Source organism: Equus caballus, chromosome 15 (genome assembly GCF_041296265.1).
Source record: "Equus caballus isolate H_3958 breed thoroughbred chromosome 15, TB-T2T, whole genome shotgun sequence".
Classification (NCBI taxonomy): domain Eukaryota; kingdom Metazoa; phylum Chordata; class Mammalia; order Perissodactyla; family Equidae; genus Equus; species Equus caballus.
Genome location: NC_091698.1, coordinates 104142029 through 104168609, shown reverse-complemented (window position 1 = coordinate 104168609; position 26581 = coordinate 104142029). Strand labels below are relative to the sequence as shown.

The 26581-nt window shown below is 41.9% G+C and overlaps 1 protein-coding gene across 10 annotated transcripts in view; it reads left to right on the top strand.

Moving 5' to 3' along the window:
• Positions 1 to 26581, top strand: part of DCDC2C (doublecortin domain containing 2C) — a 106242-nt gene that overhangs the window by 74748 nt on the left and 4913 nt on the right. For 3 of the 10 annotated variants that reach the window (XR_011425788.1, XR_011425786.1, XM_070234820.1), the window contains 2 exons: positions 14314 to 14377; positions 24644 to 24691. Coding sequence is in view for 1 of the 9 variants with exons in the window: in XM_070234820.1 (XP_070090921.1) it covers positions 14314 to 14377; positions 24644 to 24691 (112 nt within the window). In the remaining 8 variants the exon portion in view is untranslated. 10 annotated transcript variants of the gene reach the window in all.

The following is a 26581-nucleotide window of genomic DNA, read 5'->3' as shown; positions in this document are numbered from 1 at the left end:
ATATGTTATCAGGTGTAAGGTGAGTGATAAAACAGTGAAACCTTTTTTAAAGTAATCAAAGTAGTGGTTTATATCAATTGACATAAACCATATTTAATTGATTTACCATGCTAATAAATACGAGGCTCAGAACACAAGGCATTGTCCATCGCTGGCAGCTACTGATGAAAACACCATCTAAACGTCTTGCTGAAATGAAATGCACACGCAAATCCACAGCAGTGATTTACTCTTGTTGTGTGCTTTATCAGTCAATCAGCAGAGGGTTTTCATTTAATTAACACTGCCAGAAAGGCCAATAAAACCAGGGAGTTTTTGATCTAGCATTGTCTCTAACTCAGGATTTTTATGACAAAATGAAAATGCCGTCGATTCTTTAATTGATTTTTGAAATTCGTCGCTGGCCCAGGATCTTTACCATTCTTTTCTCTTTACTATCTTGATACCATTCTGTCACTACAGCTAAGTATTTAATTGCTTCCCTAAGAGACAAGGTTCATATTGATCAACACTGGAGTCTCAAAAGCTAAGTGTCAATCATCAATAATGCTAAGTGGGATATTAAATATTAAGTATTATGAAATTTTTGGCGAATTATACAGTTCTAGAAAAAGAAAGCTTGGATTCCTCTATATGTAGGAGATTCATTTGGAGTCAAAAGAGGAATTTTCACTTTAAAATAAAAAGGATGCTTTATCTTCAATACAATTGCAGATACATATTCTGTGTAATGCTCTTTTGATATTTTATAATAGAACAGACGTGGAATGAACCAACCCGTCTTTTCATATGATGGGCTCCATTGAAACAGTTTTGTTGTATTCATGACAATTTTAGAAATCGTGATTAGGGACCTGAAGGAAGAGGCTCCAGTCTAGTTTGGAGAAGTAGCAAGTGAAAAAGATCAATGAACTCTAAGATGAGTGAGAGCTGGGGATCTAATGCACGGTTAATAACACTGTGTTGTATACCGGACATTTGCTAAGAGAGTCCATCTGAAGTGTTCCCACCACACGCACAAAACAAGTGACTGTGAGGTGATGATGTGTTAATTAACTTGGTTGTGGTAATCATTTCACAATGCATACGTATGTTAAATCATCATGTTGTACGCCTCAAAAAACGTGATGTTGTACCACCTAAATGTGTACAATTTTTATTTTTCAATCATATCTCAATAATGCTAGAAAACAAGATCAGCAAGTGCGGGCCAGTTTCCACCATCACACCTTCCATCTCGGAAGCTTCTGCATCTTTGCTCCTGGTTTCTAGGCTGGGGACTCAAAATGCCCTCCCTGCTCCTGTTCTCCCGTGGCCCCTGATTCTCCTCCCATCCTCGCCCGTCTCCCAGCCCTGTGTTTGCAGCGCTCTGGGCTCCATTCCAAGTCCATGCTGCAGGCTCTGCCTCTCTTCCTGCAGACCAGCCTCCTCTCTGAGCTGCTGCCACTGGGCAGAGGGCCTATCAAGGCAGCGTGTCTTACATGCTGCCACTGGGCTCTCTCTGTCTCTCTGATGGGCTCCATGTTTATTTGTTGACCTTGACTTTGTGAAAGGGAAAGGAGGTAGATTTAAGCCAGATGCTCAGGAAGACGCTCTGCTCCTCATCAGCTTGCATTTGGCCATTCATTTATTAGTTTTTTTTTTTCTTTCGCTAGTTGTCCACAATATTATCTGCTACAGAAATTTATTTTAAACAGATGAACAAAACTCTAACTTTGGACTGTCTGCCAGGACAGAGGCAAAGTATAGCAATGAGATTTTGCTGTGAGCAACTCTTAGCTAAAAGTGTTATCAGAGATACCTTCCAAGGGGTGAGAGTAAAGAATTTTGTAGAACTTTATGCCCAGCTTGTAATGCCTAAGTAGCAGGAATGGGACACTGGGAAACAAGAAACGGTCCTTTTCAGTTTGTCAAAGTGGTGCACTCAGCTGTGAGTCTAGCCCTGGAATATGGTGCATCATAATCTATTTCTGTTCTCCATGAGTGGTCATCTTATCACACCTCTGTTGGCCGCGGGTGGACAGATTTTTCTTAAAATATGACCACATAAGGCACAGACCATTGCAGTCACAAAAGGGAAACATTTTATTCATATTTATATGTATTTATTCCTATTTACTTGGTTTTCCATGTGAGTTATAGAGATGCTATCTGTAACTTTTCAAACATGGGTTATTTTTGATTGTAAGAACAGGTGGTCAGTGTGCAGTGTTTTTGTAAGGCACCAAACCAGCTGGACTGTAGGTGTGTGTAACATGGACAGGGCCAGAAATAGAATTTTGGGGCAAAAAAAGTAACATTTTAAAATGTTCATTTCTGGGAAGGCTTAATAAGAAACTGGTATACACTGCACTCTGGGTACTTTCAGGTGAATTTATGGCTTAGTTACCCTAAATTGACAGCCATATTTTGGGGAAACAAGTATCTTCTCCCATGAGTGGTTTAGAGGAAAGAAAATCAGAAACGTGAAGAGGAGGGGGCTGGAAGGTCTGTGGGCTCTTTGAATCCACAGATGAGATTGTTCAGGAGCCTTTTTTCTTGATTCTACGTATCTTCTGCGAAGCTGGCAGCATTCCCCAAGAGAAAGCCAAGTGAGAAATAGCGGGGTTGTTGTACCTCAGAGCTGAGGTTGCTGTGCAGACTGCTGGAGATGCCGTCCATGGGGCCATAATCAGTTCAAGTCAGGCGTTTGTTTCTTCTTTATTCGTCTTCAGGGTTTCTCTATAATGATATTGGAAGGAGGGAAATCCATGACAGTGCAAAAAAGAGTTCTATAAATAAAATTTACGTTTTTTTCTGCTTATAAATAGAATGAGTAGGGGAAGACAGGCTCTTTTTGAAGTTGTAATATATCAAAAAGCAAATTTACCACCTTACATTGAAATACATCTGAGAATACATTTTACAAATTGGCAAATATCGTAGGCACAGAATGTGAATGAATTTTAGTAAACATATTTATAGTTGGAGTGGAGTAAAATGCTCCTAAATGTTCTTCAGTTCCATTCTCTGCATTGGAAGTCTGTGCGACATTCTCTCAACATTCCTTTTCACTACTGCCCAAACGTGTCACAAAGCGTACGCACCTGCAACAGAGAAATAAGTCTGCTTTAGCCCAGAGCTGGTTCCCTGCCTGGGCAGTCCATCCATGGACTATACTGGGTCTATGGGATCTCAAAACTCTGAGCCAGAAGCACCCCTGGAAATAATTCTTCTCCAATCCTTTCAAATTACTGAGGAGGAAATGGAAACATCTCTTTACTTCTCTCAATACTGTAATTTAAAATTCTTTACATATTTCCCTATTACAATAGAAATGTCGTCAACCGATTCCGAATCCCCAGCGAGTGTGTGCTCTTCGTTCAGTGCCGTTCAGGTATACAGGTCTCTGCGCAAGGTTCAGACACAGTGAGACGCGGTGAGATGCGGACTTTGCTGTCTGATTCACCACCTCCCGCTCTCCTGAGTCCTGCAGAAAAGCCGTGGGCGTGGGGAGGGTGAGGCTGGGTTAAGGGGAGGGGGGGTTAAGACCACATTTTTAACGCAAAGCTCTATTCTTCTAAGTATGAAAATATGCAATTAAAAATAAAAAAATCAGGTTTTAAAAATTAAAGTAATAAAAAGCTACCTAAATAGGTGAAGTGAGTGACTTCTCTTTTCTAATGAAAAGAAGAAAATCCTAGTTCAGAAATTCTCCCTGCAAGTGGTGAGCTTGGAGGCTGGGGCTGCATTTGTTTTAGGCCTTGGGGGTTTGAAGTACAAACGAGAGTGGTAAGAGGCTCGTGGTACCACCAGTAGAACTGGGTCATAGGCATCTAGTGTTGATGATATGCGATGTGAATTCCGTGGTGCTCCATCAAATTTTGGTAAATACTTTAGAGCAGTGGTCCTCAAACTTATTATTCTCAGACCCCTTTAGACTCGGAAATAATGTTGAGGACCCCAAAGAGGTTTTGTTTAGGTGGGTTCAATCTATCAGTAGTTACTGTAGTAGGAACTATGACTGAGAAATTTAAAACCACTTATTTATCGATTCATTTAAAAATAACTAACAAATAAAATATATGTCATTATAACTGACATATTTTTCATGAAAAGTAACTATATTTTCCAAAACAAAAAGGAAATCGGTGTAGACTGGCACTGCTTTACATTTTAGTGGATCTCTTTGGTCATCTGGCTGAATGGAAGACAGCTGGATTTCATATCTGCTTTTTGCCTCAGTTTGTTGCTATAGGATATTGTGATTGAAGTAGGTGAAGAAAATCCAGCCTCACATAGATATGTACTTCCAAAAGAGAGGAATGTTTTAATAGGACTTTCAGATAATTGTGAATATTCTTTGATACTACACCAAAACTTGACAAGTGATAGTTTCTTAAAGGGTAGTTGCAATTTGGAATCAGAAACCATATTGGTGAACTTTAATCTTTTATTACGTTAGAATCCATTGTTATATCTTGCACTTTGGATGGAGTTTTACCCATCCATGATTTTGCCACATGATGCAGTGGTCATTTGGAAAATATTGGTTCAGTGAGTTATGCAAATGTTGACACATTTAATTATTGGTTCAGTGAGTTATGCAAATGTTGACACATTTAATTATACATTGTTTAAAAAAAATCATGTGCATTAATATTTCCAGGAATATCTTTAGAAAAGACTTTTAGTGTTGGGAAGTTATCCAACACATGTACATGTTTTGTAGACTCTAGTTTTTTTGAAGCTCAAATTTTGTTCTTCGACCCAAACTTTGTCACTTGTTGTCACTGAAGTGCCTCATTTTGTCCAAGAAAGTACCTTCCCAATACCAATCACCGAATAACTACACTCTGTCTGTTATTCATCCTTCAAGTAAAATGGCATTCCATGAAGCAAGTGGCTAGTTTAGCATGCACCTCAAACAATCATGAGTGCCATTTCTTGAGATGATGGTGGTACTGTGATGTGCAGTGAAAAGTTTTAGGTGTACTTCTCATTTCCTTACACAGAATATTAAAAAGACCTACTCTAGGTCAATATTTAATAAAATTAATAATTTCTATTCCTTCATCAAGTACATTTTTTTTTCTTTGCTGAGGAAGATTGGCTCTGACCTAACATCTGTTGCCAATCTTCCTCTTTTTCCTTGAGGAAGATTCACCCTGTGCTAACATCTGTGCCAATCTTCCTCTATTTTATATGTCGGTTGCCAACACAGCCTGGCTGACAAGTGGTGTGGGTCTGTGCCTGGGGTCTGAACCTGTGAACCTGGGCCACCGAAGTAGAGTGTGCCAAACCCAACCACTAGACCGTAGGACCGGCCCCTGATCAAGGACATTTTAAGTGACATGGTCATTTTTTGCAAAACTGCAAGTGCATCATAGTGAGGAATAGAATGGTGACAAGTGTGCTTTGGTGTCACAGCCTTAATCCTCACTTGGGCAGTGGCAGTTTTACCCACTGTTGTTTTTACACCATTTGTGCAAATGTCACATAGTGAGAGAAGTGAGCAAATCTTGGTTTTATGGTGAACACAGTTTTGACCTCACCGACCTCTTGGAAGGTTCTATAGACCCCCAGGGATCCACAGACCACCTTCTGGGAACCAATGCATTAGACAGGGGGTGGTGATGGTGTATGTGTTCAAAGTACATAACAGTTCCTTGTCTGCAGGAGATGCCCGTGTGGTACTGGACTCGTGTAAGTAGGCGTTCCTCGGGTACTTGTTTATGTTCTGGAGAACCAGCTTGTGAACGGAGAGATTGTAGAGTAGAGGTCAAAGCAGGCTATGCCCCTCTCTAGCTGTGTGATCTTGACCAAGTCACGTAACCTGTCCCAGGCCGTGGCTGTCCCATTTCTACCATGTGGGTGATGGGACCCTGTAGGGTTACTGGGAGGGGTAAATAAGTTGATCACGAACTGTGCTGGCACATTGTAAGAGCTCAGTAACCATTCACTATTGTTATTCTTTGACAGAGAAATAAAAAGTATTAGAAGATAGAACACATTTCTTAATGGTCATGAACCAGAAATCAAGAAGAGAAGCGTCGAGGATGAACTGTTGCTCAGCATTCCAGGTGGTGTTGCCTTTGGTCAGACTGCTTCAAGCCCCAGAGGAAGAGAACTTCCCCTTTCTCCCTAAGATGTCTTGGTTCCTCAGCTCCCAAAGGTCCATGGGCTTCTATCCGCTTCCTGCCTCGTCACTATCTTTGATGTTCCCTCTTTCTTGGGACGTTTGTTCTGCTCTCCGGGAGGCAGAAGTGTCAACTTTGAGCAGTTGTTCCTGGCCCTTCCAGCACATGTGGCTGCCACCTTCTTACCTCGCCTGTAGTCCCTTGTTAACCTAGAATGTTTACTGCCACTTGCTTTGGGATTAGTTCCAGGTGAGAGTTGCTGCAGTTGCTTTTCATGTCAGGTTTTCCACGCCCAGCACCGATATGCAGCAATCCCACTTTCTCCCTCTCTGTTGTCTCCTTAAACCCCTTGAGATATGGCCAACCCCTGATTCTAGTGTTGCTTCTCTCTCGTAACCATTCACATGTAATGGTTAAACTCAGTGATCATTTCTTCAGCTGCCCTATCCTCGAAATCTTTGGGATATTTTTCGGACACTGCCTGTCAACCTCATGGTCATAAAACTCCTCTATTCCGTGGACGCTCTCTGGTTCTTATGAGCCTCCTGATGTCTCTCTCTTGGCCCCACCTTGACGCAGAGACCTCACAGTTTGTCTTGCCTCCTGGTTCTCCCTCCTATTGCTTGTCTTCATAGGGAAGTTTACCCTGATGACTCTGAAGGTTGCCTCTATTGTGTTGACCTCCCACTCTTGTCCCACTTGTTTCCAGATGCCATTTCAGTCCTTGTCTTTAGTGGGATCTCTAATGACTTCTGTTCTTCCAGACCTTCCAGAGCACGTAGAGTCTACACCTCATGATTTTTATGAGCGCTTCATTTCCATTTAGACAGGCTACTTCCTCTCAAGTAAGCCATGTCCTAAACACAAGTTCGTTCTAATCTCTGCAGTGGCACCTTTGTTCTTCTTGTCTTCCAGGCCTGAAGAGATAGTGTCCTATCTGTCACTCTCCCCTTTGCCTCACACCCTATTTCCATTCGGTGAGCCGGTGAGGGGTCAGCCAGTGCTTCTTTCCCGTGTTCTGAGTCCTCCCTCTACCTCTCCCTCTCCGCACTGGGCGACCTTGGTCAACTCCTGGGCTCGCACTGCTCTCCTGACTCTCTTCCCACCCCCCCAACATTTGCCCCTTTAATTGTGTCACTGTTCCTTTCAAAATCATTATTGACCCTATCTGAGTCCGACAGCTGCTGAAACCACCCTTGACCACTCCAGACTTTGGTGGTTTCTGAAATCTGGCAAAACTTACTCTGCACTAACACAATTGTCTACTTAGCTGTCTGCTGTCTCCTTGGGCATGCATTGTGCATTTGGCGATCAATGCCTCAGTGTAACTGTGAATTCCTTGAGCATGAAGACCACACCTTGCATTTCCCTGGCAGCTGGTACCTGTGGCCGGCAGAGCCCTGGGCACATAGGAGCTGCTCAAAAGGCAATTGGTTATTGGCTAATAATTGATATTTCCGGGAAATAGATATTTAAAACAGGGATCAAAATTTGTTTTCAGTCTCTGCAATTGAAAATTTCCTCCCTTTTTAGAATTTCCTCCTTTGTGCCTAATATACTGAAGAACTATTTTGTATTCTACTTCATGTGTTGTCCTTGTTTTATTTACTGCTTTTGTTTTCTTGGTTTCTGATTTTTAAAAACTCTGCTTTAAGGATGATGGTAAATCCATGAAGGAAGGACTGAGTAGGAGCAGATATATTTTTTAGAAGCATTTTCTTATTGCGCTTGTGCTTGATTTTCCCAAGAGGTCATAATTATTACATTATCATCAATATTTACTGAAATTCTGTCATTTTTCCAGTAGTTAATATTGATATCAAAATTCAGGATTTAGATTTTAAAATCAAATTAGTTGTTACAATGGACATTTTAAGAAACGGTCTTAACATAATTCCAAAGTACTTCTGCCTGGGCTGCACCCATAAGTGAAGAAGTCCTTACAGTGAGAATTTTAATGCTATCATGTTTTACCCCCATTCTGGTCTCATAGAGAATTGCAATGTAGATTGAGGAAAAGTCTACCTTCTGTTGAATTGTTAGTGACATTTCATTTCTAGGTCAATTTTGACAAGTCTAAGCTGTTATTTAAAACTTGGAAATATAAACTAAAGTAGGGGTGAATGCAATCACTGATGTGTAGGGTTAACTTATATCTATTTTTTTCCCTTATCGATAACATGGGTAACTGAAAATCAAGGAGATCCCAAAATACCCTCCTCTACGTGAAACGTCCCTACTCCAACCCCCAGAAACCATGCACAGAGCTGCTAACAGGGCATACACCTTTTGTTCTCTCTGCTCACTCTTGGAATGCATTTCAGTGAGGGAGAGTGGAAGTTATGGGCAGGTTAATGCAGGAAGGGTGTAAATAGGATGAGAGAATCCACGATGAGCCTTGGTGAGGTGCCACTGATGTTCTGGGAGCAGGGTCTACCTGAGTTTTTCTCATATTGGCTAGGATGAGTCAGCTCCCTCACGGTGGAGAAAGTATCAGACGTGAGTAGGAATGGATATGAAGAAAAACCCAGTATCTCCATTCTGTCATCTCCATGTAGTGACTGAGGTGGGCGTTTTTGGAGAACCTGTTTCTTCAGTGGTAAATGGAAGTAAAGTCAAAAGGGCTGCTTTATTAGTGTCGCCTTGTATCAGCTGCTAGGGGGCCCTGAAACGTGGCAAAAACGAATGTCGTTTCATGTCTGTGTTTCCAGTCCACTGCTTCTGTGAAATGTCGTAAAAAGTATTTTATGCCATTTTAAAGGAAGTGACTAGGTTTTTGCAAATAAATTTTTAGTGTTTAATCTTAGAGATGGTGGTAGGACTCGCAGATTGCTCACACACAAGTTCAATGATGCTGCACGCCAGATTGAACGGTTTTAGTGAGAATGGCTTGATAAAATGCCAATACAGCAATACTTCATTTATCCCTCATTTTTGAGCTGTGATGAGTTTTGCAAAAAGTGAATTTCCATATATCTGATGCCTCTGAGGATAAGCCACAATTTCTTCACTTTTTTAAACCTGTCTCCTGATGCATCGGTCATCATTTTGCACACAGCAAATCTCTTTGCTGTGTTTTCTGATGTTTTCGAAGATGCCTGAGGTCTGCAGGCTTTTGTCCCTTTGCAGAGGGGCTCCACTCCCTGCGCTTTGGGAATTCTCCCGCTTGCTTTGTGGGGTTATTGCTGTCTTCTCTCACTGCGGGACTCAGGAGCCCAGCAGCTTCCCTCCTCCTCTAATGCATGGTGGCAGGAGGAGACAGAGAACTGAGACTGTGCACACAGGCTTGAGCGAGATATTGCAGACTTTCCTGTCGACAAAGTGTGTAAACTCAACATGCATATTTGTGACATATTTTTTGGTTTCTTTTTTGCTTTTAGCTATTTTCTGGGCAGGTGATGTTGAGGCATGTAGATTTCAGATAAATGAGGTGTTGCTGCAGAGCCCCCGTGAGTTCTCGTGTCCCGCTGCTCTTTCTCTCATTGTGAGGATGATTGTCCTGGGCAGCTTCTCACAGGCGTGGCTTACCAAGGCCGGACACTGTCCACTAGGCTGCCTCCAGAGGGACTGTGCTGGCATGTTTTTTCTTCAAAAGAAATTTTTTTTTCAGTGTTGACCACAGTTTCCTCCGTTCATAGTTGGTCTCTTTTTTTGTTTGTTTGTGTTTTTCGCTTTTTGTTTTTTTTTTCCCCTTCCCAAAGCTCCAGCACATAGTTGTATATTCTAGTTGTAAGTCCTAGTTTTTCTATGTGAGTTACCACCACAGCATCACTTTTGACAGACAAGTGGTGTGGTTCTGCGACCAGGAACTGAACCGGGGCTGCTGAAGCGGTGAGAGCACCCAGCTGTAACCACTAGGCCGTCAGGGCTGGCTCAGCTGATTTGTTTATAACAGCATTATTGAGGTATAATTTACACGCATTGGAATTTGAGGCGTTTTGGCAAATGTACACAAATGCACAGTGAGGGGTGCAGGAGAGAGCTGGGCAGGCTTTCCAATCAGACATTGGATCTCAGCCCTTCTCCAACTTTCTCACTTCCCAAATTTCCGCCTCAAATTTCCAGGTGCTCAGCTGCTCTGAGTGGTCACCTGCCAACCTGGGCAGGAAGGCTGTGATTTTCCACAGCCAGAGCAGCGGGCGGTGAGGAGCACCCTCAGGCCAGAGGGGGCAGAGTGGGAGACCACAGCAGTCAGTAAGCAATAAACCCTCTTCCGTTTCTGCCTTCCTCTGGTGTCTGCAGTGCCTCCAGAGCTCATTTTAATAATCGTGATATATTTTTTTCAGTTTTATAATTCTAATCGGCAGGAAGAATCACCTGATCTACCACTTCATGCCTTTGTTCCCTCCTCAGGTCATTTTATCTCCTTTTTAAAAATGGAGGTATAATTTACGAACAATAAAACGCACCCTCTTCAGTGTAGAGTTCGGAGAGTTTTGGGGACACACACAATTATGGAACTACTAGCTTAACCAAGTGTGGCGCATCCATTGTCCCCAAATTCCCTCACGTCCCTCCATAGTCAACCACCTCCCCCTGCTCCCCTCTCCCCTATGACCTGGCAACCACTCCTCTGTTTGCTGTCCTAAGATTTTGCCTTTTCCAGAATATCATATAGCTGGAATTGGATAGTGTATGCTCTTTTGAATCTGCTTTCTTTCACTTGCCGTGATACATAGGGAATTCATCCATCTTGTATGTACCACCTAGTCATCCTTTTTAATTGCTGAGTAGTATTCCATTTTATGGAATATCACAGCTTGTTTATCCATTCACCAAGTGAAGGACATTTGGGTGTTCCCAGTTTTTGGCAATTTTGATAAAACTGGTATGAACATTCGTGTACAGACTGGGTAAATAGGAGTGGGATTGCTGAATCATGTGATCAAAGCATATTTAACTTTGAGAGAAACTGGCAAACTTTCCCTAAGCAGCTGTACAATTTTGCAATCCCACCAGCCATGAATGAGAGTTTCGGTTGATCTGCAGCCTCACCAGCCGTTCTGTACTTTGACCTCATTTGTGACTTTATTTTGCATTTCCCTGATGACTAATGGTGTTGAGCATCTTTTCATGTGCTATTTGCCATCTACTATACATCTTCTTTGGAGACACGTCTATTCAAATCATTTGCCTCCATTTTTATTTTTGGTTTGTTTGCTTTCTTTTTATTGAGTGTTCTTTATGTTTTCTAGATACAAATGATTTATCAGATACGTGTTTTGCAAATATCTTTTCTCAGTATGTGGTTTCTCTTTTCATTTTCTTAACATTGTATTTTGAAGAGTGGATGTCTTTAATTTTGATGAAGTCCAATTTCTCGATTTTTCTTTTATAAATTGTGCTTTTCATGTCATATCTAAGAATTGTATGCCAAATCAAAGTCTCACAGATTTTCCTCTATGCTTTGTTCTAGAAACTTGATGGCTTTATGTTTTGCATTTATGTCCAGGACCCATTTTGAGTTAAATTTTGTATGTGGTTCAATGTAGGAATGTGGTTTGTCTTTTGGTTTTTGCATGTGGATGTCTAATTGTTCCTGCCCCATTTGTTGAAAAGACGATCCTTTCTGCATTACATTTCTTTGCACATTTTTCATAACCACCTGACCACATCTGTTTTGGGTTGTTTCTGGACTCAGTATTCTCTTCTATCGATCTGTGTTTCTTTCCTTCCACCAATATCGAACTTTCTTGATTACTGCAGTTTTGAACTCTCATTGTGAGACCTCCAATTTTATTCTTCCTTTTCAACATTATTTCTGGCTATTCTAGTTCTTTTGCCTTTCTAAATAAATATTAGACTCAACTTGTCAATTTCTGCAGAAATCCTAGTGAGATTGATTAGGACTACATTAATCTCCAGATCAATTTGGGGAGAATCTACGTGTTAATATTGAGTATGAGATACCATGAATATAGTCTATCTTTCCACTTATTTAGGTCTATGATTTTTTAATCAATTTTTTTTAGCATTAAGGATACTGATCTTGCACATATTTTGTTAGATTTATGCATAAGTATTTTGTTTAGGAGCTATTATACATGACACAAAATTTTAATTTCCAATTGTTTGTTACTAATACATAGAAAAACAATTGATTTTTGTGTGTTGATCTGTATCTTGAAATCCTGATAAACTCATTAGTTCTAGTGGCTTTTTGTAGATTCTTTGGCATTTTCTACTTAGACAGTCATTGTCTATGAATCAAGACAACAGTATTTCTTCCTTCCCTATCAGGATGCCTTTATTTCACATTCTTACCTTTTTGCGCTGGCTAGGCCCTGCAGTATGATGTTGAATAGGTGTGGTGAGGGCGGACATGCTTCCCTCCTCCTGATCTTAAGGGGAGACATTCAGACTTTCACTATGAAGTGAGGGGTTGGCTGTGTGTGTATATGTATATATGTTTATATTTATATACATATTTTTTTGCAGATGTCATTTATCAGATTGAGAAAATTACCTTGTATTCCTAGTTTACTGAGAGTATTACCGTGAATAGATGCTGAATTTTGTCAAACAGCTTTTCTGCATCTACTGAGAAAATGTGTGGTTTTCTTGTTTAGTCTGTTGAAATGCTGAATTGAGTTGGTCGATTTTCAAATGCTGAACTCAATTTGCCTTCCTGGGATGAACCCCACTTGTTCATGACGTATTGTCTTCCTTTATATATAGTTGGGTTCAATGTGTTAATACTTTGTGAAGGATCCTTGTGTCTGTTTCTGAGAGGGCTATTACTCTGCAGTTTTCATTACTGGTAATGTCTTTGTTTGTTTTTGATATCATGAAATGCAGGCCTCATAAAATGTCCCCCAGTGATGTTTTTCTCATGATCAGACTGGAGTTATGGGGTTTTGGGAAGACTGCCACGGAGGTGAAGTGCTCTTCTTGTAACATTGTATCAGGGGATATCCGCATGACATCCCTAATAATATTAACCTTCATTACTCGCCTAATATATCGTTTCTGAGGATTCTCCACTGTAGACTTACCACTGATCCCTTTCCCTACAAATCGTGAAGGCTAGCCTCCAAAAGGAGGCAGGGTGGAACCTGGCCACCACCTCCAGGAGGGGCAGCGTAATCTATGTACATCTGTTCTTTGGAATTCTCCTATAAGGAATGTTTATTTTTTATCTCCAATTTATTATTTATTCAACCATTTATTCGTATCATTATGGACTCATGTGTAGTCGTTTTCTACTTTGGGTTATAACCCAATATTACATGATTTATTTTCTTTCTAACTGTTCCCATTTTGGCCATTAGAATTCTTGCAGCTTGGCTCCTGTATTCCTTTGACACGTCCGTTGACATGTTTTGTTATTTTAAGAACTTCCTTTGTTTCTGTTCCTTCAAGTTGCTCCAGGCTCATCTTGTATTTCCCTGCCCTTGCCATAGATTCAGCCATTTCTCGAGGCAGCCTTGGTTGTCCGCTCTCACGCCCACCTACACTCACTGAAACCTTTGGCTGAAATCGTCTCATCCCCTTGTTTGGCTGTCTCTTCCTCCCATGCTCCGTCCCAGGAAGCCAGTGCTCAGGTCTTGTGTCTCTTTGGAGGAGTCTGTCTGTCCTTAGATTCCAAGCTAGTTGGTTGCCCTGTGATCTCAACTCGCTGATGAGTTCAAGGAGATTATAATTTTGTGGATTACATGGCTTTTTCTTGTTGTTAGGAAGGAAGTGATTCTCTTTCCAGTTTTTTACATTCCAAGGTGACGCTGGGTCATTTTTGATATGGGAAGTGTTTGGGAGGACAAGATAGTGGTGGAAAACTTGGAATGACCCATGGGAATCAGTATGAACTGGGTCCATGGGTCCCAGTCTCCAGCTTGGCCCCTGACCTGCCATGAGTTAAGAGTCCAGCAGATGGCACTGGACCCTGAAGCCAGACCAATAGAGTATATCTGGTCCACAGTGATCCATGGGCTTCTTTTATCTTGATCTGGACTCCCAGGCCAGGCCAGAGTAAGGCTGTCCCTTGCTGGAGCATGGAGAAGTGGATGGCCTTCCAGCATGGGCTGTTGTGTTTTGGCAAATCATTGTTGAATGCATTAATATCTCCAGTGGACTAACCTTTGTTGCAGACCTCAGTTTTCAGAGTCCAGTTGTAGCTGAGCGTTCCAATCCTGAGGACTCTTGTGTATATTCAGAGAAAAGAGTATCAGCTACTAACACTGATGTTCTATTTCAGGAAGACAATTCACGAATGTCTTTTAAGAAAAGGTTTCCCTTAAGACACAACACAAAGAAAAAAGGTATGTCAAGTAGATGTTGAAGAAATAGAAATGTATATATTCTGTAATAATTCAGCCATGGGTGAGGATATTTGTCAGATCCTGTTATAAACAGCTAGTCAAATTTGTCTCCTGAGATATAGTTAAAATGCCCACAGAACACTCAATAGGGAAAGGTCTTACTTCTTTCCCACAATCCCCTTTCTTCCCCCCATAAAAACCCTGTAATAATAACATCACCAAATTATAAATTCCTTTCCTAAATTTTTTCATAACTGTTTATTTATCATCATAATTCTTTAGATTTGTAGTTTTAAAAGCAGTTTACAAAAGGTTTTCATATATATGCTTTTCTGGTGTAACATCTTAGCCATGAAGAGTAGGAAAATGATATATTACAGTATTGACATCCAGTAAATGACGTAATGTGCTGCACATTGTAAAAATCCTATGGCTGTGTTAACTGTCTTTTCATTACATGAGTTGGATGTTTTACAAATGAGGAAACTGAGACATAGAGAGGGTGGGTATCTTTCCAAGGTCACAGGGTTATTTCCTACGTTCCAGAACATTCGTGCTGCAGCCAGAACTCATGTGCAGGCTGTGTCTTCTGAGTCTGGAGGTCTCGTATCCGTGGGTAGGGATGGAAAACCCTACAGTTCATCCCATAGCCTGGAACTGTGGCTCAGATCTCTATCAATAACTTGTATGCTCTTTAGGTGTAATTTAGTTCCCCAAACAAAGCACTTTTTCTTTAAAGTGTGGGAATTACAATCCTGTGAGATAATAGTGTCCTGTGAGATAAACCAGAAGTAGGGATGACCTAAGACTGTTTGAGTGGCCTCCTCTCTCCTCCATCTCTGCCTTCCTTCCATGGACCCTGTGTGCAAGGACCTGAGCATCGCTCCGCTTGAAGAAAGATTGAGGAGGAGTGTTTACCACAGGAGAGGCTAAGGGAGCTCTGCTGGTTTGTAAGGAGGTGGATGAGCCTGGGCTCCCTAGTCCTGTGGGCAGGCTACTGCCTGTCACATCTTGCTAGCTGACTTCTCCTGGCATTTATCCTTGGTTTATTTATTTATTTATTTTTGTGAGGAAGATTGTCACTGAGCTAACATCTATGCCAGTCTTCCTCTGTTTTGTATGTGGGACACTGCCACAGCATGGCTTGATGAGTGGTGCATAGGTCTGCGCCTGGGATCCGAAACAGTGAACCCTGGGCTGCTGAAGCGGAGCTCGAACTTAACCACTACGCCATAAAATTCAATTCAGCTAACCCCAAGGGGAGCCTGGAAGGGAAAAGAGATCTTAAAGGGTGGCTCGAAGGTTATATGTGGAAGTGGAGAGCAGTGGGGTCTTCTTGGGCACCAGAGGCAGAGCCACCACAGAGCCAGAGGAGGGACGGCATCAGGGGACCAGTGAGGCTGGGCCCGAGGAGGGTCGTGATGGTGGCGAGAGCTCTTCGTGCGAGAGTTCTTTCCTACTGTTTCTCATCTCGGATGGGGAGAAAACACAGATTGGGAACACAGGCTGACTTGGACCCCCTACAGTATGATGTTTCGGCTTTCAATTTTAAAATTTCATTGCAATTGTTGTCCCCACTATCAAAATCTTTCAACAACAACTTCCGTTGAATGTTGGGGAATGTCTACCTTTTGATTTTCAACTCTTGGTAACTTAAGAGAAAAATCATCATTCAGTGTGATAAATGCCAACAAGATGAACACAGAAGCTTTTGTTGTTTTCAAGAAAAGAGGTTTGTAAAGTGGATCCCAGATATTAAAATGCAAAGGTGGTGATTGCACCACACTGGAGCAGACGTACACTTGGGCCCCAGATCGCCACCCAGTGACCAGCAAGGACCCCACGAGGCTTCACAAGTAAGTCTCTGATACAAGTGTCCATTCCATTGTGGAATGTACTTCTCTTTTCTTTCCTTATTTGGTTTTTAACTGAAGGATGCTCTTCAGGTGACAATTCACCCCAGAGAGAAATCTCGAAGGAGAGAATGTAACCCAACTCCCCCTCCTGCTCCTGCTCTGCCCTTTCCCTGTAGTCAAGGTCTTGAGTACTTGGAAAAAAAATCCCATTAGATGCTACAGGCTTTTATTGAGCCTTAAGTATGTAAAATGAATATTGAACCATCTGCTGTAACAATAATTTAAAAATATGCACAGATTCCACAATACCTTCATAAACATTTCCTTCCGATTTTTATTTTCATTCTAACAACCTTGCCAGGTGATGATCCTCATTTAACAGAGGAGAAAACAGAATGATTACCTGTCTTGTCCTTGGTGACAAAGGTGACAGAAGAAACTGCAGAAATTCAAGCAAATCCACTTCTCTTCCGTTTCTACCCCACGGCCAGGAGTGTGCGGGGTTGACTTAGCCGTGGGACTGGCCCTGAAATTGTGGGCCTGCGGTGGGTTTATCCATAATATCAGCACTATGTTGCCCGATGAGGTGGCTTTGAATGATTTTATGGCCCCTGTGGTTTGTTTCCAAGAGGCCAGCCTACCTTTGGGCTCCACCCCATAGCTATGTGGTTGCATTACAGCCTTCAAGGTCCCCAAGCAGTTTTTCACACCAGTACATTGCACAGAGCCACCAGAAATTGTGGCCCAACACAAAGATTTATTTGGGAGAAGGGAATGAGCCCGTTTCACACCTCACTTAAAAAATGTTACCTTTCCTACCAAATGCTTGTGGCTGTCAGTGGCCATCCATCCTATCAACTTCTACAGACGCAGGTGCTTCAAAAGCCTGGAACCCTTCCTAGTTCAATACTTGTTTCCAAAACATTGCATTGCCTTGTATTTTGTGAGAGCTTGCAAGTTTCATTTTTCTGGAAGAATAAGGCAATTTTAAGTCCCTGAAGTTTAATTCAAGGCAGTAATAAGTGGAATTTTTTTCCCTCACTGGGAATAATTTTTGGCTGTGTTCTATTGCCGCTATTTTTCTTTGTTTCTGAGAATTGGGAAGTGGAGGGAGAAAGAAAGAATTCTAAGAGAAGGAACGAAAGAATCAGAAAAAAAGAAGGCTCATTTGTTTTTGCTGTGATTCTCAGCCTGCTCCGGCTTGCTTCAGAGCTGTGGCAGCGCCGGGGCGCTGGGGCGCCGCGGGCCTAGCTCAGACTTCTCCGGGCTGCGTTGGCGCTGACTTGCCTCCTCAGCTCTCTGTCCTTCCTTGCCCTGAGCATGAGACTCTTGAGGCACAGCGTCATCAGGCCAGAGTCTCCTGGTTGAAGGCTTCATTAGGTGTCTTTTTTTGTGTGTGCTATGATTTTAGTCAATCTGGCAACTTAGGAATTGTTAAAGAATGAATTTTTAACATCTTTCTTTATGATCATAAATTAGCTTGGCTCTGTGATGACCTGTTATTGATTGTCATTCAGAGAGCTACTGACGGTTGGCGCCGATTTGGGTCCAGCAGGCATGACAGGGCCCTCATGAAGAGCAGAGAAGGCATATCCAGGGACTGACTTGCCTTTTTGATCAGCACGTTTCAGTTCAAAAGCACATCGTGGCTTTGCTGTGTTCTGCTCAGCGCTGTCTGTTTTGACAGTGATAACAGCCTGCTCCAACAAAATTAGTCATTATGCCTTATTTTGCCATTCTCGTTTTCTAGCTTTGAGTGAAGCTGGGAGACTTACTGGCCTGAGTCAGGCTTCTGCTCATTTTCCTGCTGTTTTTATGATCTTCCTCAGAGTGACCCTCAGCAGAAGGGTGGCTCTGGGTCACAACACCCTTCCATCTCTCCTCACCCCTAGGAAACCCTTCCCCTTCTTTTTTCTCCTCCTGTCGGGTGGCCAGTAGATGAAGCCTCTGCTCTTGGGCGCTCTTACCAGTTATTTACACAATAGTGTGAGGTTGAGTTGGTGTCTCAGCTCCTTGCAGATGGAAGTCACCTTTTCTTTGAAGAAGCTGACTCTCAGGAAGTAGGTGTGGGAGAGAAGTAAGTGAGCTCTCACCGACGGTGATACCATGCAGGCTGGTGAGGGCGACCTGGTCCGTGGGTCAGGAGGTTAACCGTGCAGAACATTATGCCACTGGGTAGGTATCTTATTTTGCCCAAGGATAAGGAAAACTTGAAGGAAAACCTAAGGGTTCCTGTCGGCTGGGTGGTTCGGGCCCTGATCTTGTGCTGCGAATGCCTGTATATCCATCAGCACTTCTAGATGCTTCCATGCTGTTTCCCACATACTTGCTAGGCAATAACTTATCCAGTTGGTGTTTCTTTCTGTTCTGTAAATGATGATGCTGTTATTTGAGAGGTTTATTTTTTGGAAATCTGTTGAGTGATATGCTGTGATCTTTTACTTAGGTATAAAATGATGCTTAGGACTGCCCCATGGTACCCAGGACAGCAAGCACTAAGCCTGTATCCCAGAGTCCTGGCAGTGGCCCTGGACCTGCTGTCGTGGGGCTGTGTCAACTCAGACCAGTCGCAGGGGCCTGGGTGCTCCTTGGTAAGAGGAGGCGGTGGACTCAGACGCTCCCTTTCGGTTCCGAGTCAGGCGGACTTTGTGAAGCCTGCATGTGGCGCCGCTCTTCCCGTTGTCTTTTCTAGGCTGGTGAGGGTGTGCGGAGAGCTGCCCACCCCTCCATGCTGTTGCCCACGCCGAGGCTGGGCGCACAGTCTGGGAGGGGGACGCTGGGACAGCAGCCATGGGGACAGCAGCCATGAGGGATGAGAGCTCAGTGGTCACTTTGGCTGTGTGGTGGGTTCGGCTTTAATTCACTGGGGGTTGTTTGAGTTTTGAATCCAGAGTTTTTGCCTTTAGACAGAACAAGATCCAAATAATTCTAGAGAAGAGTGTTCACTGTACTTTTTCTCCTTGGACCTTGCCTTACTACTAAACATAAATTGTTCTGAGAATCTAAGATCTCTCTCTCTCTCTCTCTCTCTCGTGCTGGCAGAAGTAACTCATTTCCTGTATAGTATTTGATTGGCATGAAGCCCCTTTCCAGTCTCCTAGGGTAGATAATCTTAGCCTGATTAAATGATTTTTCGAGTTTTATAAAAATGTTTCCTAGCGATTATAAAACAAGTTGGGTCTATATGGCAGCTTTCCTTTTTAGCGATCAAAGACTATATGCTTTATACATACGGGTGCATGAGGAGGGTCCATTTCCTTTGCCTTCCTGGTGGCCAGAAAAACAAGGTGTAGGCTTTCTCCTGTTTGTAGACAGTCCTCCCCCAAAATGGTCCTGGAGAAGCTGTGATTGGATAAATTAAAATTGCTAGGAGGATTTTAATATGTAATTATTTAAAATTCTTTTTAAAAATATCTGAGAAGGAGAAGCAAAATGTTAATCAGAGGAACTGAGCATTAAAATAAACCCTAATAGTTTAATTCAACCACGTGTGCAGTGGAAAGTATGGGAGACACAGAGTTCTGGGGTCCAGTGCCAGCCCCTTGATATCTGTGGAGTCCAAGGCAAGTCAGCCTCTGTGAACATTATTTCCCTCATCTGCAGAATTGATAGCACATGTCACTGTTGTGATGTTAAACGAGAAGAGTAATTTAAAGGTATATTGATGACTCTGAAACCATACACAAATGTAAGGTCATTCTTCATTCTTCACCGTTCTTTTGAAACTTCCCTGAGTTCTGCATGTCTGTTTTAACGTGTTGTGCAGAGGAACCTGTGTCTGTTGGCTTGGCTGAGGGCCCCTGTCTCCTTGTGGTCACCTTCATCAATGCCCTACTTTAATTTCCAGCCATCTCTGCTCACTTGACTTTGACTGGTCCTCTGGTTGACATTTTACTGTTACTGTGTGCCAAACAAATATTGAGGTTAAACATCTGCCAACGTTGAATTGTCGAAGAGTGCATTCTTATTTGTTTTCACCATGTACTTTTGTTGAATTTCTTGGCACATTTCACAGGAATAATACCTATAGCATAATAAGTTATCATTCCTTTCAAATGAGATTCTGATATGTTTTTATCAGTATGAGTAAAAGAAGAATAAATAACTTATAACATGCTCAAAATTTAGACTAGGAAAGGACCTTCAAGATCCAATAGCCAAACTTGCCATCTCCTCTGCAAGTTCTCTTCTGATGGGGTTCTAGTCCCACTAATATTAATACACAGTGTGACTGTGCACATCAACTGATTTGAACCCTTATCTGGGTCTTATTTTTTTCATGTGTAAAATAAAAGGTGAGGACAAGATCATTGGTTTTCAATCTTTGAAAGAAAACTTTATAGTGGAGAAATCTGACTGGCACCACCTACGTGAGTGATCAAGGTTAATATCACCAGTGATAATGTAATGTTGATATAATATACCTCTTGGTATGATGCAGTGAGAAGGACATTTCATCCCTCTGGTATTGCTCCCCAAAATCCATAACTCCAGTCCATTCATGAGAAAATATCAGCTATACCCCAGTTGAGAGACATTCTACAAAATACCCAACGAGTACTCTTCAAAATTGTCAAGGTCATGAAAAATAAGGAAAGACTGAGAAAATGGCACAGTTTTGAGGAGACTAGGAGACATGATGACTAAATGCAAGATGCTATCTTGAATCAGAAAATGGACATTAGTGGAAAAATTGGCGAAATCCAAATAAAGTCTGTAGTTAAATAGTATTGTCGGAATGTTGATTTTAGTTTTTGCAAGTGTGCTATGGTTATATGAGATGTTAACACCAGGGGAAGCCGGGTGAAGAGTATACAGAACTGTCTGTACTCTCTCTGCAACTTTCCTAGAAATCTAAAATTATTTCAAATAAAAAGTCAAAAGAAGCACAAGAACTCTTTTTCCCCAAGTGGAATATTATGAGGAACCCCAATGTGTAGAGCAGAGAAAAAAGGAACTGTTTGTTTGAAGAGGATGTGGGTGGGTTGAAATCCACAAGTTCAGCTTTCCTTTGGCTTCTCATTGATGTTCTCCCACTGGTCCCCAGAGACGTCTCTGAGGACTAGTAGGGTTCCATGGAACACAGTGGGACACAACTGTATTGGCCAATCTCTTAAGGGCCTTTTAGCTTTAAAAAGTATGGCTCTAAGTCTGCCAAGGAGCAATATTTGAGCAATAATGCAACTGAATCGAGTTAATTTTTTCTGATCAGTCAAGCAAAGTGAGAGCTGAGAATTGACTCTTGGATTTGACAATATAGAAGTCATTTGTACTCTTAACAGTAGATTCTTCCTATAGAAAGATGAGTATGAAGATGGATAGGAGTTGATCCAAAGGGGTGGGAGTGGAGACATCCAGCACAGGCAACACTTCCTAGGCATTTAGCTCTAAATTGCCCAAATGAGGCAGCAGCTAGTGGTGGATACATGGTCAAGGTTGGATTCTTTTTTTAAAGAAAGTGATATTCCGTTAAATTTGTTGTTATCTAAAGGGGAACAAACTGATGATACAGGAGTTAGAGAGGAGATATGGCTGGGTGCGTGTGCTTGAGTAGGTGAGAGATGTGGAATTAGTGCACAAGGGAAGTGTTGGCCATATTTAGGAATAGGATGGTCCCTCAAGAGTGATATGAAAGATGGCAGAGCATGTGGATGCAGATCCTGGTAGGTTGAGGAGTGCAAGGGCCAGAGCCTGTGGAAGCTTTTTCCAATTGATCTTATTTCACACGTAGAAGACAGGCTATCAGCTGTGGGTGCAGAGGGAGGAGGTGGAGTTCTGAAGAAAGAGAAAGCATGAAACAGTTTCTTAGAAGAATGAGCTACTGAATGAGCCAGGCAGGGGTATGCGGCTTAGGTTGTAGTGCTAAGGGATCCCTGGAGGTCAGTGATCATGAATCAAAGGAATGAGTCCAAGGATGGACTGTAATATCTGAATTGGACAACGAAGGATGAGGGACGGTGGGATGGCAGCAGGGTCAGTGGGTCAAGGTGCTGATGGGGTAGAAGAATCAGAGTTGGGGCATTAAAAAGAGACAACTATAAAGACTGGAGATTGAAATTGAGATGGGTCAGAATTCTACGGGTTGGTCTATGGGTTGGTCATGGGAGTAGGACAGAGAACATGATCGTTGGACAGGATGAATCAAGGAACTGAGAAGCCTTGATTGGAAGGTTTGTCTCCAGTGGCTGCTGAGATCCCAAAGGATTATGACAGGGGGCTATGTTAGCGAGAGAGGAAGCCAGGGCTCAGACGGTCTAGGAGACAGGGTGACTACACCGAGGAAGGGAGGTGGGTGCTGGAGTCTGATAACATGAACTGCAAAGAGGCTGAGGGGTTTGTGGGAGGAGGAAGGGATAAAGGTCTGGAAATGGCAGTGAGGAGCATGCAGGACCCCAGCCCACTGTCAAGTGTGTGGAAGAGCAAGCAGCCCTCACTTGAGAAGGCTACTGGGGACACTGTATCCGCAAGAGTGGGTGACTTGGGTAATCTTTTATCGGGCGCTTTGAAGCGTGTATACCTCTGAACCAGCCATCTGCATCTAGAAGTTTATCCTGAGGCTATAAAATCAGAGATAAGTTCTATTCCCTGTCACCGGACTTCATTTATGTGACAACTTATAACACCAAGTGGCGAGTCAATGACTTTAATTTATTTCCATTTTGGGGGCTTTTCTCTGTGTTCCAAATTTTCTGTGATGAGCACGTTTGAATACAGAAAATTAAAAATATTTTAAGAATTAAATCTGTACTGGTTGCAGGAGAGCTCATTAGGTTAACTGTTATTCCAGGTCCCCAGATGGACAGGAAAGCTACTATCAGAGATTTTGTGAGTTCAGACTACTTTTCAATTTAATTTGTAATCCCCTGTAAGGACTTGGTAAATGTCTTTGCTGATTTATTTAAAAACGTTCTAGCCCACAGAGAAATCAGATGCCTGGGTCATAGTTACCAAATACAAAAATTAAATACAGTCTGACTTTGGGTCTTTAACTTTTCGCAAATGAAATTATACCTTAAACCCAAACATTGGATTTATTTTCACAAATTGAGCCTGACATCTTAATTCATAACTAGCAGCTGCCGTGTATTCTGGCAGTCACGCAAATAAGTGAAAATGAAAACTAGGTTTCAAAGCAAGTGTCAAAGGCAGTACTTACAATATGTTCAAATCACGATATTATTTAAAATGGACAATTGATAGACTTCTTTGCGGACAGAGGCAGTGGTTTTGCTGACCTCCTCCAGCTGTTGTGGTAAGTCCAATTCTTGGTGGCCTCTGACCTCCCACGGTTGTCGTCAAAACCAGCCTTCTCTTGAAACTCTTAGTTTTTGTTCCTTTTTTTCTCCACCCCAATTTTCAGATCTCCAGCTGCTGCTGTTGGCAATTTAATCTCTCCAATCAACTCTTCTAACAGCTTCTCGAATTTCTTCCTCCAGTCGCTCGCTGTCAGCTCCTCCAGCTGCTCTCCGGCATCTTTTTCATCTCACTTGCCAAAATGTCAGGTCTTCAGAACAGCTTCAGTCTCGTTATTTGGCTCCTGAGTTCAATTTAACTGAAGTGCTTATTAGCAAAAATATTTCTGTGTTAATTATGCCAGTGAAAAATTTAACACACAGATACACTGAGGAGCATATATCTATAAGAGAACAAATGTTTTCGTGCTATGTTGGTGAATTGGCAGAGACTCCTATAAACTTCAAAATACCTGAACTCAAAGCAGATTTGTCAGATGAGATGTTAAAGGGGAAAGATGTGCAGAAGTTTTAGTGCATTTATTTATGGCATACTTGTGTGTATTAGTGTGTTTTATGTTGCAAGTATTGATGTAAATGAAACCTTTCTAGTTTCAGTATTTTTTCATTATAGACTGAATGTTCTATTTTTATTGCTATTTACTACTGAGGTTTTTGGAAAGCAGCTGCCATGTAAGCTGAGCTGGTTTACATTTTCACGTTGTTCGTAGAGTTTGCCCAACACCTGCGTTTTACGGTTTACTGGTCTAACTGGAGGAACTTTGTTACCCACTAAATCTTGTATGGAGCAAAGGAAATGCCACCATATGCCCTGCCTTCCTGCTGTGAAACTGCACGAGGAAGGAATTAAAAAGAACCAAAAAACCCACCTTAACTAAAATATGCTTTTTTCTTAGTGGAAGAAAAGAAGACCAAAATTCTGCCAATTGCTCTATAATCTCAGAAACTACAGTTTTCATAGTGTTGGCGTGACTTTCTGTATAATAAAGTACACTTATACTTTTACCAAAATTGGCTCTAAATTCTCTTTAAACTAGTCAACAGGATTGTATTCCAGTAGTTCTTTTAGCCATAGATCTTACATCAAAATCCATAGTATGTAAACCCTTCGGTCAGTTTATTAATACCTGAATTTTTTTTCTTTCTTTTTTTTTTAGCGTCTCTCAAGAACCTCAGCAAGAATAAAAAAGTGGTTACATTTCCTGGTAAGAAAGTGAGTTATCAATGATCACTTATAGGGCCTGTAGGGTAAATGCAGGTGACTGCTCTGTGCCCAGGGCCCATTTGTGGTTACCCCACGACTATGTCTGCAGCAGGGTCCCTGGATTCATTGCCCGCCCTGGGTGTCCACTACCTGCCCATTTGCAAGCAGCCTTCCACTTGGATTATTTGACTTTGAACAAAATTCTTACTCTTTCATAACTATGCATCGACCCCCCAAACCGTATTTTATATGGCACAATTTTTAGAGAAGTTGACAAATGAAGGTTTTGACTCACCATATGGTGGCACTGTCTGTCAACCAACAGTTCAGTTCAGGCAGACTTTTCATTGCTCAATTGTGCAATTATTTTAATATTTCACTGCATATACCCTTATAATATTTTGTAAAAAAAAAAAATAAGTAGAGAAGAGCAAAAAATAAAGCTCCTGAAACTTGTGTAAGAAGTGCAGGTTTCAGACAGGAGACTTCAGACAAATAGGTGCATTGAAGTGACAGAGTTTTAGCCACATTTGGAGGGCTGCTGGATTGTGGGTTCAATTCTCAAAGAAAACAATACAGAATAAGTACACAATGCCCCAAATGTCTCTTTGGTGATTGCATTTAAAGGGCAACGAGAAGTCAGGGATTTTTGAAATGCATTTTATTTTGTGTGAATACAGAACGCATTTTATTTTTTATTAATGTTTAAGGTAATTTTATATTACATTTTATGGTAATATATTATTCCTATAAACGTAACTTAATATCTTAATGCTATCTTTGATTTTGTGTATTCTAATTTTATGTTTTTAGGAATGCTTTACTTGTGGGACTAGGGGACTGCTGGTTCATTTGTGTTTATCACCTTATTCTTTCATTTATCAAACATTTTCTGAGTCCCTTCCATGTGCCAGGCTTGAGTGGGTGCTTGAGAAGTGAGGATGAGTGAGACACAATCCCCGCCCATGAGTTGCTGGGGTCCGCTGGGGAACAGACCTTGAGAATCAGCCCAGCAGCTGTGGGGAGCCTGCAGGGGGTACTGCGCTGGTGAGGGAGCAGGAGCCGCAGGCACATCTTCCTGGGGGATTGCAAGGGGCGACATCGGCCCTTTACGGCTCTGCCTGCCTCTGCCTTACATTGGCATATAATCATATAGTCCCTCGTGACAGTTGTTAGTTTTCTTCTATAATCTCCCCCCCCATTTTTGCTCTTTAAACTTTTATGTGAAAATAATGAATATCATATCATGTATATATCAGCTTTTACAGTTCACCATGTGCTTTCATTCACTGAGCACCATAATCCTACACTTCTAAAGATCCATACTTTTGCCACTATTTTTCAAGAAAGAAATATCTGAAATCCAGAAAGAGAAGGTGACTTGTCCAAGATTATTCTGAAAGCAGGTGGAGGAGCGAGGACTTACCTGTCGTTTAATCATTCTTCAAAACAGAACAAAACAGTCTGGAGTTGCCAAGTCTGTGCTAGGTACTGTACTGAATGTTGGGAGAATCCGTATGAGTGAAGCTCAGTTTCGCTATTCTCAAGATGCTCATTTACATTGGTTGGGGCACAGATGTATAACCAGATAGAGGTTTGTATTGGATACCCTGAAAATTCCTGAAGAGATGATGGTTGACGGTCTGGGCCCCGGGGAGAGCTTGCGGGGATTGATAGATTGTGTTATGGGAGAGGCTTGTTCAAATGAATTGTGAAGGATCAGTATGAATTTGCCAAGTAGGCGGTGTTGAGAAGGGGATGCTGGGCAGTGGGGTCAGCCTGTGCAAATTCACGAATGACTGATGGTTCCTTGGGGAGGTGCAACTGGTTTGGTGTAATTGGAACAAAGAGCGAATGGGAACAGCATGAAAGGAAGAAGGAAATACAGATA